Source organism: Phaseolus vulgaris, chromosome 7 (assembly GCF_051622355.1).
Source record: "Phaseolus vulgaris cultivar YP4 chromosome 7, ASM5162235v1, whole genome shotgun sequence".
NCBI classification, from domain to species: domain Eukaryota; kingdom Viridiplantae; phylum Streptophyta; class Magnoliopsida; order Fabales; family Fabaceae; genus Phaseolus; species Phaseolus vulgaris.
In genome coordinates, this window is record NC_143504.1 from 51,895,080 (window position 1) to 51,908,838 (window position 13,759).

The window sequence follows — 13,759 nt, forward strand, 5'->3', positions numbered from 1 at the left end:
AGCGGAAGCATCAATTAGAAAGGAGAGGAGTGAGTGGTTAATGGAGACTGAAAGGACGGTGCATGAACGAGAAACATGACAGTGTTGACGATGAAGGCCAAGGTCGGCAACAGAAGCGGATGGCGGAGAGTAAAGTTGGCGACGAAGATGAAAGCAAGTGTTTTGGGGACGATTGTGGGCGACGGAAACGAAGAGGAAGTAGAGTGTGGTGTTTGGATGAAAAGCAAGATTGGTTAATAAGATATTGCATTAAACTGGGTGAAATTTTTGAGTTAACATAGTTGTCAAAGTGATTGATTGTGTTGGAAAGTTAGATCAGTGTGTATTTTGATGTGAAAATGGTGGTGATTTATCTAAGAATGATGATAAACACTAGGTGAATGTCTTCAGAAGTTTATGTTGTCATTATCATAAAAATCAGTTTAATAAGATTAATAAAATGACATTTGTATATTTTTATTGCATGTTGACTTAAAAAATATATAGTGGAGAATAAGTTAAGAATGAGAATAAGTTATTTGTGAAGTGAATGGTGTAATTGTTGTTCATAGTTGGGACTAAGTGTCATAATTTTGTGAATTTGTGTATTATATTTTGATGGAAAACACACTGAATGTGGTTAAATGTGTACATCACTTGGGTATATGCAGAAATTAATTTGGAAATCATATCTATTGTTCCTCTAAATGACAAAAAAAGTAATGGGTGAATAATATATAAAGACAATTATTCATATTTTATTGTTCCTTTGGACTTTAGGTGACAAGTTTTACGAATTTGTGCATTACATTTTGGTGGAAAACGTGATGGTTAACATAGTCCTAAAATATGATTAATTGTATACATCATTTGGGCACTTGCATGAATTAATTTGGAAATCATGATGATTGTCTTCACAATGACAAAAAAATAGTGAGTGAATGACACATTAAGACAATTATTCTTTTAATCTTTTAAGTTACATAATATTTTAATTATTGAATTTACACAATAGAGAAAATGTCATATTTTTAGTTAGGAATTTACATACTAAAAATCGAATTTTAAATCTAATTTAATCTTATAAAATCTGAATGAAATGTATTTTTTTCCTAATAATAATGTCTCATCTCAAACATTAATTAAAGCTGTATTTAAATCTAAAAATTATGGGAGGTTTTATTGCTAGAAACAAAACCCTTTACTCTCTTCACAAACCTTTTTCCTCTCCTCTCTCTCTCGTCACAACTTTCTTTGAAGGTTCCAATACCTAATACCTAACCCTTTGCGCTTTTTTGTTTCAAAAGTTTCTTTCAGCATTCCAATCCCATTTTCCATACCAACACATCTTTCTGCTTTACTCCACGTCCCATGTCATCTTATTTAAAATGACACATAATGATCAATTTAACTAAAGAACGAATCTTCCTACTCATTTTATACAAATAATTGAGATTTATGCATGCAAAACTATAAAAAAAAGGTACTTCATTAAGTTACATCACGGACATCGATATCTAGAGTTTGAAACAAGTGCAGCGTCGCAATTTAGTTCCAGCTACCTAGGACAAGGGCAACACTATATCTCTTATATATCTTTATGAAAGAAAAAAATGTTTTCACAAAATTGTATAACTAAATTGATAATACATTTAATAATAATAATAATAATATAATTTGTTTTTATCAAAAATCTATTCGAAGAAAATTCTACTGAAGATTTGGATGTTAGTTTCCAAATAAATAGGGAAATCTACCTAAAAAAATAAAAAGTTTTCAATACTTGAATTATTAAAAGCACAAAAAATATAATGTGTGTCAAATACAAGTCTATAAGTGTATTAAGTAAGATAAGATGAAAGTTTGCATTTATAGATCTTTGGAATAGTGATCCTTATAATCATTATGACTGATAAATAACTGTTCAACAATGAATTAACCCTTGAACTCATGCATTGATGATAATTAAAATTAAAGCCTGATTATCCTGATTATAAAATACTGATAGCCACTTAGGATTGTAGATATTCTTCACTTTATGACGAATAGGTACATAATTTGACTTAGTTTAGTATAATAATAATAATATCAGTTAGTAAAAAAAAATGTTAAATGTGACGCTGAAGAAAAAACTGCATTAATTATATATTTTTTTAAAAGTGAATTTGAGCTAAGAAAAACCTCAATTAATTAAGTATCTATATTGAATTATCTTGTATCCACTACAGTGAAATGAGCTCTTGCAGCTGAGTTGGTTAGAGCAATTGCGTGTAACGGTGTAAAAAATGTTTTAAAATGAAAAATTTCATATTAAATAGACTAAACATCTGGCTTTCGTAGCTCAGTTGGTTAGAGCACCCGTTTAGTAAGCGGGAGGTCTTGAGTTCGACTCTCAACGAAAGCATTTTTTTGTCCTTTTTCATAAAAACAGCTCTGAATTTTGAAAACCATGAACATTGATTGATACTAACATATGCACACAATGTGAAAAACTTGGTTACTAGTGTGAATTCACTTCTTTCCTTTCTTAGCCTTCATCCAATCCGATAAATTGAACGATTTTTTGACAAGGCTGGACAAAGTTAACTTCAGATCAGTGGTCAACAATGGAAGTATCTGACATAATGTGTTCACATCTACCATGGCTCTGTGGGCTGATCCATCCACTTCAACTCTGTAAAACTCACCAAGGGCACCCAGTGACGCTGAAGAAAGGTTTGTTCCTATATGCAAACATATGTAAAGTCAATATCTTTTCATAGCTAAGCCTCAACTGTTTCTGTGTTATGAGAAATAGAGAGAAAGATACCACCAGACTTCATCAGTTCACGTGCCAGAGGAAGGGTGTCCAGAAACACCCAATTCTCAGGAATCTCCATGGAACATCGAATGAACTCCTGGATGAGGAAAGGTGCATCAAAAGTGCGAGCATTGTGTGCAACCCATAACACATATCCACCATTTTTCTCTCGCCTTTTTATGTACTGCAACAAGATGGGTACCAGTTCTTCCATCCTAAGACAAGTTTAGGAGAGAACAAAACTAATGCAGTCAATTGGTCACAAAAAAATGTATACCATCATCATAAAACATGCGGCAAATACTGAGAGATTATGGAAGGATAAGAAAATTCAACCACCATATTAGAACTGTTGAACTTGCTTAAAAATAATAGTCCTTCTCAGTTAGTTTATAGATAATGAGTCTTTTCTAATTTCAACATAGTATATACATAGTCATAATTTCTACTTATTCGTGTTATTTAGACATAAAACTCCTCGACAAGGAAAAGTAATTTACACTTATTTTGCAGGTCAAATGATCTGATAACCATCCAAACATACTCCCAAGGAAGGCACTTTCCTATAAGATAAGTATGAGAATATGTTGCCAAAATAGTCTACATGCATAATTTCTAAATTCTAAGCTGCTCTAATTTGTTTTGGTCACTTTAACAAATTTGTTCACTAAAAACAGAGAAAAAGACTTTACTTTTTGAGAGGTAAGCATAAACCAAGGAACACAATACATTAGGTGCAAAAGCCATATATAGTATATTTATTACCTTGGCACATCAGTTCGGTTCACCATATGGGTAGCAATTCCATGAATATGTGAATTAGGCACATGGCATTGAGGATTTACAAGAGTTTGGAAAGTGCTGTCCTCACCACCTTGGAGATCTCGAAGTGCAATCTCAATGATCCGGTCCTTTACTCTGCTATACCCAGTAGTCTCAAGATCAAAAACAATAACAGTGAGTAGGTCAGATAAGTTTTTATACTGAGCAATTTCTTGTACTTCAGGCCACTGAATTTTCTGGAACTGATCTAGCTGTGTCATATTTACATTCACTGTAGCATTTGGTAAAATCTCCTCTCTAGAAATTTCATGCTTGGTACGTTTTGATTCGGTGTTCCAAGTGGTTTGTTTACTTCCTTCTGCTCTTGTAGCTACAAGTCTTTTAGTCCACTTAGTAGCAAATCCTCTCTCAAGCCCATAAATTCTAGAACCAAGTAGTCTGATTCTAGAGTTGTTTCCATAAATCTTGATAAAACTACATAATGCTTCATCTTCCCTACAATTGGCTAAGCCGTGCATGCTGCATCTGGATAAATGCAATAGGGAAAAAATAGAAGACCCTGTCCTCATCTGAATTCAATAAATGCTAAGTTATCAAGCACTACTTATACAGTGAGCAGGTAGTTACAACCTGAACTGAATAAATAAATTAGTCAAACAACAAAAGAAAATATACATTCTATTATGGGAAGTCAACTCAAAAAAATTATATGGCATGGTAAATGATGAACTATTATCTGTTAAATCTACCATGATAGATAACTAGACAGAAATACTTAATAGTAATAGATGCATGAAGAATGAATAAAGTGCTCAAATAAAAAAGAAAAGTGGGGTTGGATAGTCATCTGATACACTTACTTACATGCTAACAATGACAACAGACTATTGACCACATGAAACCTTTATACCAAGTAAAAAAATCCCTAACTTTTCCTCCAAGCAGCACACAACATTGCCAAAACCCATTGTCTAAGAACCCCACAGCGAACTCAATGTTGAAACAAAATCGAGCTAACAACAAAATCTTGCTAAGAAGTAGAGACAAGTTCTCAGTCAGAGTACTCCAACATAATGGAATTGGATGGGACATCATCCCAATATGTTCATTTTCTTGTATCCTATTTAAACAATCTAAAAAATGAAATTTAACATTGTTTTATTATATTTCATCTCTGCATCAGTGCAAAATATATACATAATAGGGAAACTAGTAGGCAAACAACAAGCTATGTGTAGCAATATAACAATAATGGTGCATTTTGTCAAATAAATTGCAGTAGCAAAGAGGAGAAAAAATAAAATCGGTGGATACTTTACAACATTACAATACAGCATAAAATGATAGGCCCATGACATAATGACAAGAAAATAAAGGTCAAGTATTTAAAAAGAAAAAATACATATTTTTTTCTTCAATATATGAAAAAAAATCGAAACTTGAACTTAAAATGGGTGAACAGAAAAAGAAAAAACATACAGAAAGGTGAGATGATTGATTCAATGACCATTTTATGGTGTAAAACTGAAGAAAGAGATGAAGGGTGCATTAGGGTGGCGTAGAAGAGTGAAACTTGAAGACTCACCAGTTCAAAAATTCTCCGGCAGTGCAAGTGCAAGGAAGAGGAGGTTTGAATTGAAATGTAGCTAGACACTAAAGAAAAAGCATTTGTAAGAATTGCAGAGGTTAATAAAGTGAATATTTAGAAACGGAATAAAAGCAACTCAACAACGTTCCGTTTTCACTTTTTCCATGTTTGATTCACCTGTTGTCTTATTTCTAGAAACACCATATTTCTACTTGTTTTTTGAAATTAATTAGGCATCTTTATTTTATAACTTAATTTCTAAATTTTATTTTAGTTAAAAATTATTCTGACCCAGCATACTTACTAATTCTTCTTTTACGATTTATAATTTTTCCTAATTCTGATGGTGGTCACATATTGGTACATATTTTGCGTGGGGGAAGAAGTTTGAACTAAATACTTTTTTTTTTCGTTTACCTGAATTACCTGAATCGTTGTACTCTCTTTTAAGTTGTGATTTTATTGAAGTCATAAAGTATAGGACCATATTCGATGAAAAATCAAAACTTCGTTCATAACAGACCAATCAAACGGGGCAAGTTCTTCCTTGATCATATCAACTTCAATGTGTAACCTATGATCTTTTAAATTTTTCAAAATTAACCTCTATTCTAGATTTGAAAATCTAAAATTCAAAAAATATAATTTAAGAGTCAAAATCTTGTTTCGAAAAAGAAAATCTAAAATGCAAAAAATAATTTTAAAAAAGAAAATCCAAAACACAAAATCTAAAAATCTAAAAATCTAAAAATAAATTATAAAAAAGAATTTTTAAAATTTAAAAATATATTCTAAAAATTCAAATTTGGAACACAAAATCTAAAAATAAATTCTAAAAAAGAATTTTTTAAAATAAAAAATGTTTCCGAAAATTCAAATCTGAAAATATATTTTAAAAAAGGGTTTCAAAATTATTATTTTTATTCACACTCTTCTTTTATTTAAGATCATTTTCGTTATTTTGTAGGATATTTTTGTTATTAAGAGCATTTTCGTCATTTTAGTGATAGATTAGGTGTTGTTGAAATTGATATGGTGCATGGAGAATTTGCAATCAAACTTGGCCCGCAAATAACCTTTATAAGTCCAAACAAGTTGCAAAGCATTACAAATTTAAGTACTTTTAAATTTGTTAATGTTTAATTTATTCACATAAATTTTATATAAAAGGATTAATTATTTGTTTATACTTTTATTACTCAAATTTAACGCAAACGATAAAAAATAACATATTTTATAATTCAATTATTGCATTAATAATAACATAAACAACAACAGCTATATATTTTAATCTCTCCCTATACAACTGAGGATAAGTCGGTATTCTGTCTCATTGTGTGGATTATTATTTGCATTCATATTCTCACCTATTAAATAACTAATATCCCTCCTATCATAAAGAATCTATTACCTCTCGACATTCCAAACAAAAATACAAGTTATATAAACTAAAAAACTTCTAAAAAATACTTGGAAGAAAATAATGAAATTTCAATTTTTAACTTACGTTTTAAAAAAGTTAAAAGAGAGAACTTATGAAAAATTAAGGTAAATAAATTAGTATTAACATAAAATTATTCTAACTCTTGATTTCCGCCCTATAAATTAATATTTATCAATTTTTTCTTTTAGTTTTCATGCCTTTAAAAAATCACATTTTACCTGCCCTCGTCTTCATTCTATTTGTAAGAAACATGATTCCTTCCGTACTACGTACCAAATTCCATTTTCTCATCTAAATATAAAATAAACAAAGTTTGCTAAGACAATAAAAAAATTAAAGGAATTTATTTTAAAAATAATAATGGCTACACATTATTAATATATAAACCTAGGCATCAAGCAATAAAACAACACTATGAAACAATACGAAGCTACTTTACACTGCCAAATATCTCTAACAAAAATGAATCATGTGTAAAATATAAATGATTCATTTAATACTAGAGAAAATGAACTTAGAACTTCTTTGAAGGTTATTTTCTCATTTTACATCCTCTGCATCTAGATTCTTACTAAAGTAGAAGCCGTTTAGACTATCAAAAGACCCTTTGCCCTAGCTGAACTAATAGCATAGGACATTCTGTCTTTCCACTTTTGAACACGTGGAGTGAATGCACATAACTAGCCTGAAACGGATTAGAAGTATAGACTAATAGTCCCGAGTATAAATATAATGTTGAGATTACACAATAATTGCAGCATATTTTCTTTTGGAAACAAAGTCCAAAGCTGAAGTATTAAATAATTAACCAGGACCTACATAACCTGATAATAATGGAACTACGATGGGGTAAACTTCAGCCAATAAAGCTTACAAAGGAAGGGGATAAAAGAAAGACTCCAACGTTCCTTGTAACTATTTAGCATTTGGCATTTGCCAAAAAACCAATCGTAACTTCAACTGCAATCTATGACATATATATCAAGATAAAAAAAAATACGAGACTGAGCATTCATTGATTCTATGGAATGATCACTTGGCAGAAAGAAGACTCTACGGTGGCAAAAAAATATAGCCACAAAGCATTTTACACAATGAGATATGAAACACCAGGCACTGCAAAAACCTAATCCGGTCCAGCAACCATGTATTTACTTGCTGAACCTTGTAAGACCCAATGACAATGACAATGACAAGACTTTGTTGACTTGTCCCCCAACTGCTGTCCCGTCATAATGGAGGACATTACACTGATAGACCAACCAAAACTCCTGCAATTGAAGAAATTCTAAATAATCATTGCACAATTGAAGGAAGCACAAAACAAATGTAAACTGCAAAACATAATTGATTAATTTCATCAAATAATATACAGATAGGATAAGCAAGAGCAAAGCCAAATATAAAATGATACCCCCAGTAGAGCATGAGCATCTTCTAATTAAAGTTAAATCCACCGGAAGGCACAGCCGGAGCGTCATTGTTACCAAAGTTGAACCCTGACTGAGAAGCATCCCCAGGAGGCATAGTCTCGTCATCCTCCTCCAACCAATATGTCTCAAGAATCTTCACCGCCTTTTCATAAATCTCTGTATTGTCATGACTCTGGAGGTTCTCAATTTTCTCCAGCCCCTCAGCGTCATCAATGATTTGGGCATATAGATTCACATCACCAGTGTTGCCAATACTTTTATCAGCTTCTCCCACCTTCAAGATGTTTTCAAGGCCTTCCAGGCAAACTGTCACAATCCTGGGGTCGGGACAGATGAGAAGATCACACAAGGGTTTAATACACCCTTGACTTACTAGGAACCTGTAAACCAGGGAAAAAATAATTCTTATCTTGCAAGAAATAAAACCATGATATCATATTAACCTCCAGAAGAATATTGAAAAATGGTGCTTCTCCATACTTGATTTGTTCATGGGAACCACCGGATGTAGCATTTGAGATAGCCCACGCAGCCTCTTTCTTGATATCAAACTCGGCATTTTGAAGTAAGTTGACCAGAGGAGTAATTAAATTAGCCTCAATCACAGACTGTTTATTATCAGGAACCGAACAACATATTATTCCAACAAGAACTTAAATGAATAACACGTTTAATTATCATAAAATGAAGTAACTATACCTGAATCTGCTGTTTATTCCCAGCTGTAATATTTGATATAGTCCAACAAGCTTCCTTCTTAATGCTTTTTTTGTAATTATTGGTCAACAGATTCAGAAGGCAAGCAAGAGCCTGATGATTGATGATAACCTATTGAGCAAAAAACATTAGGTTAAAGCAAACATGAACTAGAAAAAAAAAATCATCAAATAAAGCATGTTTTTTATACCAAAACATCATTTTCAAAATGGAGATTGCTTAGGTGATCTTGGCAGTAACCTATTGAGTTACACCTTAAGAAACAAACTACAGATTGGAATCATCTGAATATGACACTCCGGTGAAAATCCTCATCTATACAAAAATAATCCAGCCGAGAGAAGGATTGGCATGTCTCAAGCAAATAGCATTTCACTTTGATGTACGTTAATCTGAGGTGAAAGGGAGATCACAAACCAACAAAGATCTAGTAATCTTAAAAAGGAACATTAATAGATAATAGATAAACTTACTAGCTGACAAACACACTAGATGATAAATCACAATATAAAAAGTCACACTATGGGGCACTTTGTATCAATGAACAAGACACCAATAATAAAAAAGTAAAATGGACGTTGCACTACAGGATCGTTCATGCACAAAACGAGGAAAATTCAAAATGCTAATTGCAAGTAATGCTATCACTGTTTTCCTTATTATGTGATAGTGTAATGTAGAAAGACAAAGTAACATACTGTGCACAACAACTACAAGAGATAATCCTGAAGATAATACCTGAGTTTGCATATCATCTCCAGTGACAATATTTCCAACAGTTCGAAGAGCAGGAATTAGTACTGAAGGGGATGGATGCCTGAAGAAACATAGGACAGTATTAAAATGACATTTGAGAGTACATATCTTTGCATAGTCATCTTTGAGAAGGGAGTACTCACATCAGAAGCTCAACAAGTCGGGGACAAACACCAGCTTCAATTACAGCTTGGATTTTATCATTTGTACCATCAGAAAGATATGACAGTGCCCAACATGCATCAGTCAAGACTTCTTCATCATTTGAATGGATAAGACGTGCAAGAGCAGGCAGTGCAGGTTTAACCTTAAGGGGAAAAGAAAGTAAAATATATGATTGGTGAAAATAGAAGTAGCAGCAAATAATCAAGCAGTAAAAGCATGACATAAACAAGAAAACTACTCAACTATCGAGCCAATGGGTAACCCTAAATTTTATACTAATTCAATATTTTTGGCTTTGCTTGCATGATTGTAAGTACTACAATTAATAGTAAAATTTGATCATAATGGCCTACTCAAGATGTACGCAAGTGAAAATATATTCAATTCAATTGGAGAGACTGAAGCGTGGCTCCTAATAAAGAGAAATATCTCACGACCTATAAAATAATGCCAAATAGACTAAAGTTTTTTAAAAAAAAAAACACTAAAGAAAATAAGAAAGGGCAGTATAAGATAATGCACACTACTTTGTAGCCAGAGCAACCTAAACTTTCCAAATTTCCCTCTCCCTCTCCTCCTCACGACCCACCCTCTTATAAACATTTAACTTTTACCCTGCCAATTCACACCCTGTGATCTATTCTATTATGCTCAGGGTTCACACATCAATTTGAGCCCTCCCTCACAGGCCTTCTATTCCTTATTTCTCCTACCATAGACATTAGTTTCAGAGCCTAAAAGCATATTTGCAACTTCATAATAGGAGAGGAAAGATTTTGCTTAAATAAAATGAAGAAAAAACTGAAGAATGTTCATCAGATCAAAGGACCAACTATAATAAGGTATCAATATAATGGAGAATCACATAAAATTCTAATCTATAAGGTAGATACTAGATACAGAGACTTGATTAACAAGAACATTCAAAAGAATAAATTGAGTTGTATATGACTGCTTTCCATGTAATCACATGGGACATGTAAATTACGAGGTTGATAACTACATAAATAATATTTTACCAAGAGTGAAAAAATTGTGTTTCAACATATTAACAGATAATACAATATCTATACAAAAAGTAAGGGCTAAAAATATAATATTTTTCACCAACACTTAATTATTTCCAGAGATTAAGAAATACATATTTTTATACCTGATCAAAAGGAGGCTGTGGCTTGCCCCTGCAGAAGTTTGAAAGTGTCCAAGTAGCATTTCTAAGCATAGAAAGCTTGGCCTGTTCGTTCAATTGTGCTAACAAAGGAATCAATGCCCCATGACCGAGAACAAGGTCCCGACATCTAGGAGAATCCCCAGCAACATTTCCTAATGCCCACACCGCCTATGAATACCCAAAACACCAAGAGTGAAATTTTTAAGCTTTTACAAAATGATAGCATGATACAAGGCAAGTATGCAACTATAAAGTATTATTCCCTGTCTTCTGTTGTCAGCTATGCATTAATAGTTAATAAATAAAATACCCAGCACAAGTATAAATCCCATCCCTTTCTATTGCATGTGCAAGCACGTACATGAGAACATCACACCCACAAACTAAGTTTTTGGCTTTCACAGGCAAATGAAGGTATGTTAAGATATGAATAATACATACCTGTTCACGGACATCATCACTGGGAGAAGCAAGTAGCTTCACGAAAATTGGGACAGCCCCATGGTCAATCACCACCTTGGTGTTTTCAGAGGTTCCAGAAGCTATATTTGTCAAAGCCCAAGCAGCCTCAAACTGCAGCACGCAACAGACAAAACATCAACATAAGTAATATTCAAATTACTAATTCAAAAACAAATAAAAAAAGCAGACAAGCAAAAACCTGCAACTGCGGAAAGTCTTCCCTCATCAGAAATTCGACAAACCGAGAAACTACACCGGTCTGAATAACCTCCTCAATCGGAGGACTTCGTTCTGGTAAAAAAAAAAACAAATTAACTAAACCTTCAGTAAATTCACCAAACAAATTAAAGACAGAGACCAATACGAACCAATCGAAAGCAGCTTCCTAAACTGAGTCGTTGCCTCGAGTTGCAGGTTATTGTCCTCAGTCCAAACACCAGCAACCATTGATGGAAGGTGTTCCAACTGCATCAACATACAACATACAACCGCACAACTTCAATTCAAAAACTAAATAAAGCAAACGCAACTATAACTAATTATGAAATCAATGGAGCAATCAGAGTGAGACGAATACACTAACAAAAGATAAAAACGAAAGCTATTCGTTAATTGACCTTCTTCTCTACCAAAGTAGAGTGAACGGAAGCAGGAATCTGTTGAGGCTGGAGCCCTTCGCGCCTCTTCTTCTGCAAACTCTCCTCTCTGCGGTTCTTCCGGATCTCCACCATGGTGTCTTCTCGCCGTCTCCGACCTTCCTCGGCGTCCACCGCCACCTTGTACCGGTTCCGGCGGACATCGGTCCTGGAGTTCCCGCTTGGGCGATACGACATCGTTTCAGAGATAATCGACGGAAACTGTACGAACTAAGAAGCAGCGCACCGTTCCTGGGAGTGTTGAATTGGGGAACCTAACGGTAGGGTTTGGGATAACTGGATATGGGAAAGTAAAGAGAGAATTTTGGGTTTTCTATGCGAGTTTGAATAGGGGAAGTGGAAAGTGAAAGGTTTATATACGAGGGAGGAAGTGGAAGCAGAAGTTGGGATGAAAGTGGACCTGGATCCGCTCACATTTTCGAAAATGCCACTGGTTTGAATTGGATTGAAATGAGGGAAAAAGTTACTTCCATTGTAGATTGTACTCTGTAAAGTACAATACTTCGAGTTGAAATACTATTTGATTATTTTTTAGCAGAAAAAACACACTTGGCTCAAACAATACAAACTTCGGGTCATTTAAGCTTTTATTATTGGTATAATTTATATTTTTTCTTATACATTAATATTCAATTTATGACAGTGAAAAAAATAAATCTCTATGTTTTTTAAAATATGTTTAAATTAGTCTTTTATGTTAAACTTTACAGCGCTGTTTATGCAACAGAGAAAAGTGAGATTTAGTGTTGTGTGAGGTGTCAAATGACATGGATCGAGAGAATAATTAAATGAAAAATAAATTAGAGATTTTTGATTTGGGGTTAGGATTTTTTAATTACAAACAATGAGTTTGTGAGGTACGAACCCATGAGGTGTTATTAAGGTTATAGTTCAATCCCGTGATGATCAACCGAGTTGATCCGATATCATGTCGAATTGAGTCGGTTTAGGTTCATATGAAGTCAAATACTTAATTTTTTTTATTTTAATTAATGTATGTATAAACATTTGTTGAATAGTGAGACATGTTAAAGATAGATATTATCAAAAGAATGTGATAATGTTTATCAGGTGTCAACCATTTTAATTTTTATGTTCAGTGTTGTCATTTAAGCAAGTCTTAATTTAGTCTCCACTTAACAAGTATTTTTTTAATATACATTTTTAGTTTGGATTTTAACCCAAGTAGTTCATTATTGGAATTATTTTAGAATAATGTTAAATAGAATTAAAAAAATAATTATTAACTAAAATATAAATAATGTTTAATACAATTTTTAAAAATAAAATGGAACAACAATAATGTAAATTAATAAATTTTACTTTGAGATAATAAATTAAAAAAATAAAAGTATATCAAAATATTATATAATTTTTTGGTTTGATTTAAATAAAACGGAGATGGTTTTTTATCTTGTGTTTACTTTCATGAAAAATGAAACCAAATTTTACAAAAAATTAACATAAAATTATTTTTATTGAATACTTTTTTTAACTTTTTTTAGACATAATATACAAATATTTAAATAAAACTTAACCCATTTTTTTGTATAAAATTAATTATTAGCTGCAAAAAGACATTCTTTGTCATTATATATTTTCAAGAAAATAAAACAAATATTAGATAGTTTGTAGTATAATATGATAATGAACTAGATAAGTGATCTGTCATATCCTTTCTTGTTGACATGTGTGGTTATTTTCATACATGTGTAGTTTATATTAGTTTTTTTTTTAATTCTTATGTATAATTAAAAATAAAATAAAAACATGAAATATATACACTAGACCTTATATAACTTTTT

General features: G+C 32.3%; 2 protein-coding genes and 1 non-coding gene across 6 annotated transcripts; 1 reads left to right on the forward strand and 2 right to left on the reverse strand.

Annotated features, from left to right (window-relative positions):
- The first annotated feature begins 2,309 nt into the window (after window positions 1–2,309).
- On the forward strand, window positions 2,310–2,383 carry TRNAT-AGU (transfer RNA threonine (anticodon AGU)). The gene has a single exon. It is a non-coding gene; the product is annotated as a tRNA-Thr (tRNA).
- Window positions 2,384–2,417: 34 nt separating this feature from the next.
- Window positions 2,418–5,267, reverse strand: LOC137830066 (exonuclease DPD1, chloroplastic/mitochondrial). 3 transcript variants are annotated; one of them, XM_068637173.2, is made up of 4 exons: window positions 5,148–5,267; window positions 3,545–4,197; window positions 2,789–2,994; window positions 2,418–2,702 (listed from the first exon to the last, which is right to left on the reverse strand). In XM_068637173.2, the coding sequence occupies exons 2-4, from the start codon at window positions 4,129–4,131 to the stop codon at window positions 2,491–2,493; spliced, it is 1,005 nt and encodes a 334-aa protein (XP_068493274.1). In that variant the 5' UTR covers window positions 4,132–4,197; window positions 5,148–5,267; the 3' UTR covers window positions 2,418–2,490. The 3 variants fall into 3 exon arrangements, with proteins under 3 accessions (XP_068493274.1, XP_068493272.1, XP_068493275.1); XM_068637171.2 differs by having other exon boundaries at window positions 3,545–4,131; window positions 5,148–5,260; XM_068637174.2 differs by having other exon boundaries at window positions 3,545–4,192; window positions 5,148–5,253.
- Window positions 5,268–7,335: 2,068 nt separating this feature from the next.
- Window positions 7,336–12,464, reverse strand: LOC137830067 (importin subunit alpha-2). 2 transcript variants are annotated; one of them, XM_068637175.2, is made up of 11 exons: window positions 11,916–12,464; window positions 11,667–11,763; window positions 11,498–11,589; window positions 11,278–11,409; window positions 10,819–11,004; window positions 9,644–9,807; window positions 9,483–9,561; window positions 8,727–8,855; window positions 8,508–8,635; window positions 8,009–8,407; window positions 7,336–7,865 (listed from the first exon to the last, which is right to left on the reverse strand). In XM_068637175.2, the coding sequence occupies exons 1-10, from the start codon at window positions 12,129–12,131 to the stop codon at window positions 8,032–8,034; spliced, it is 1,599 nt and encodes a 532-aa protein (XP_068493276.1). In that variant the 5' UTR covers window positions 12,132–12,464; the 3' UTR covers window positions 7,336–7,865; window positions 8,009–8,031. The 2 variants fall into 2 exon arrangements, with proteins under 2 accessions (XP_068493276.1, XP_068493277.1); XM_068637176.2 differs by having other exon boundaries at window positions 7,336–7,882; window positions 11,916–12,283.
- Between the last annotated feature and the right edge of the window lie 1,295 nt (window positions 12,465–13,759).

Bases quoted from the DNA above. Each gene is read 5' to 3' on its own strand.
- LOC137830066 (XM_068637173.2), bottom strand. From the start codon at position 4,131: ATGAGGACAGGGTCTTCTATTTTTTCCCTATTGCATTTATCCAGATGC. The intron at 2,995-3,544 runs GTAATAAATATA...AACTTGTCTTAG, and splicing joins AACCGAACTGATGTGCCAAG to GATGGAAGAACTGGTACCCA. The intron at 2,703-2,788 runs GTATCTTTCTCT...GTTTGCATATAG, and splicing joins TGAACTGATGAAGTCTGGTG to GAACAAACCTTTCTTCAGCG.
- LOC137830067 (XM_068637175.2), bottom strand. From the start codon at position 12,131: ATGTCGTATCGCCCAAGCGGGAACTCCAGGACCGATGTCCGCCGGAAC. The intron at 11,764-11,915 runs GTCAATTAACGA...ATGTTGATGCAG, and splicing joins CTACTTTGGTAGAGAAGAAG to TTGGAACACCTTCCATCAAT. The intron at 9,808-10,818 runs GTATAAAAATAT...TTTCCCCTTAAG, and splicing joins CACAGCCTCCTTTTGATCAG to GTTAAACCTGCACTGCCTGC.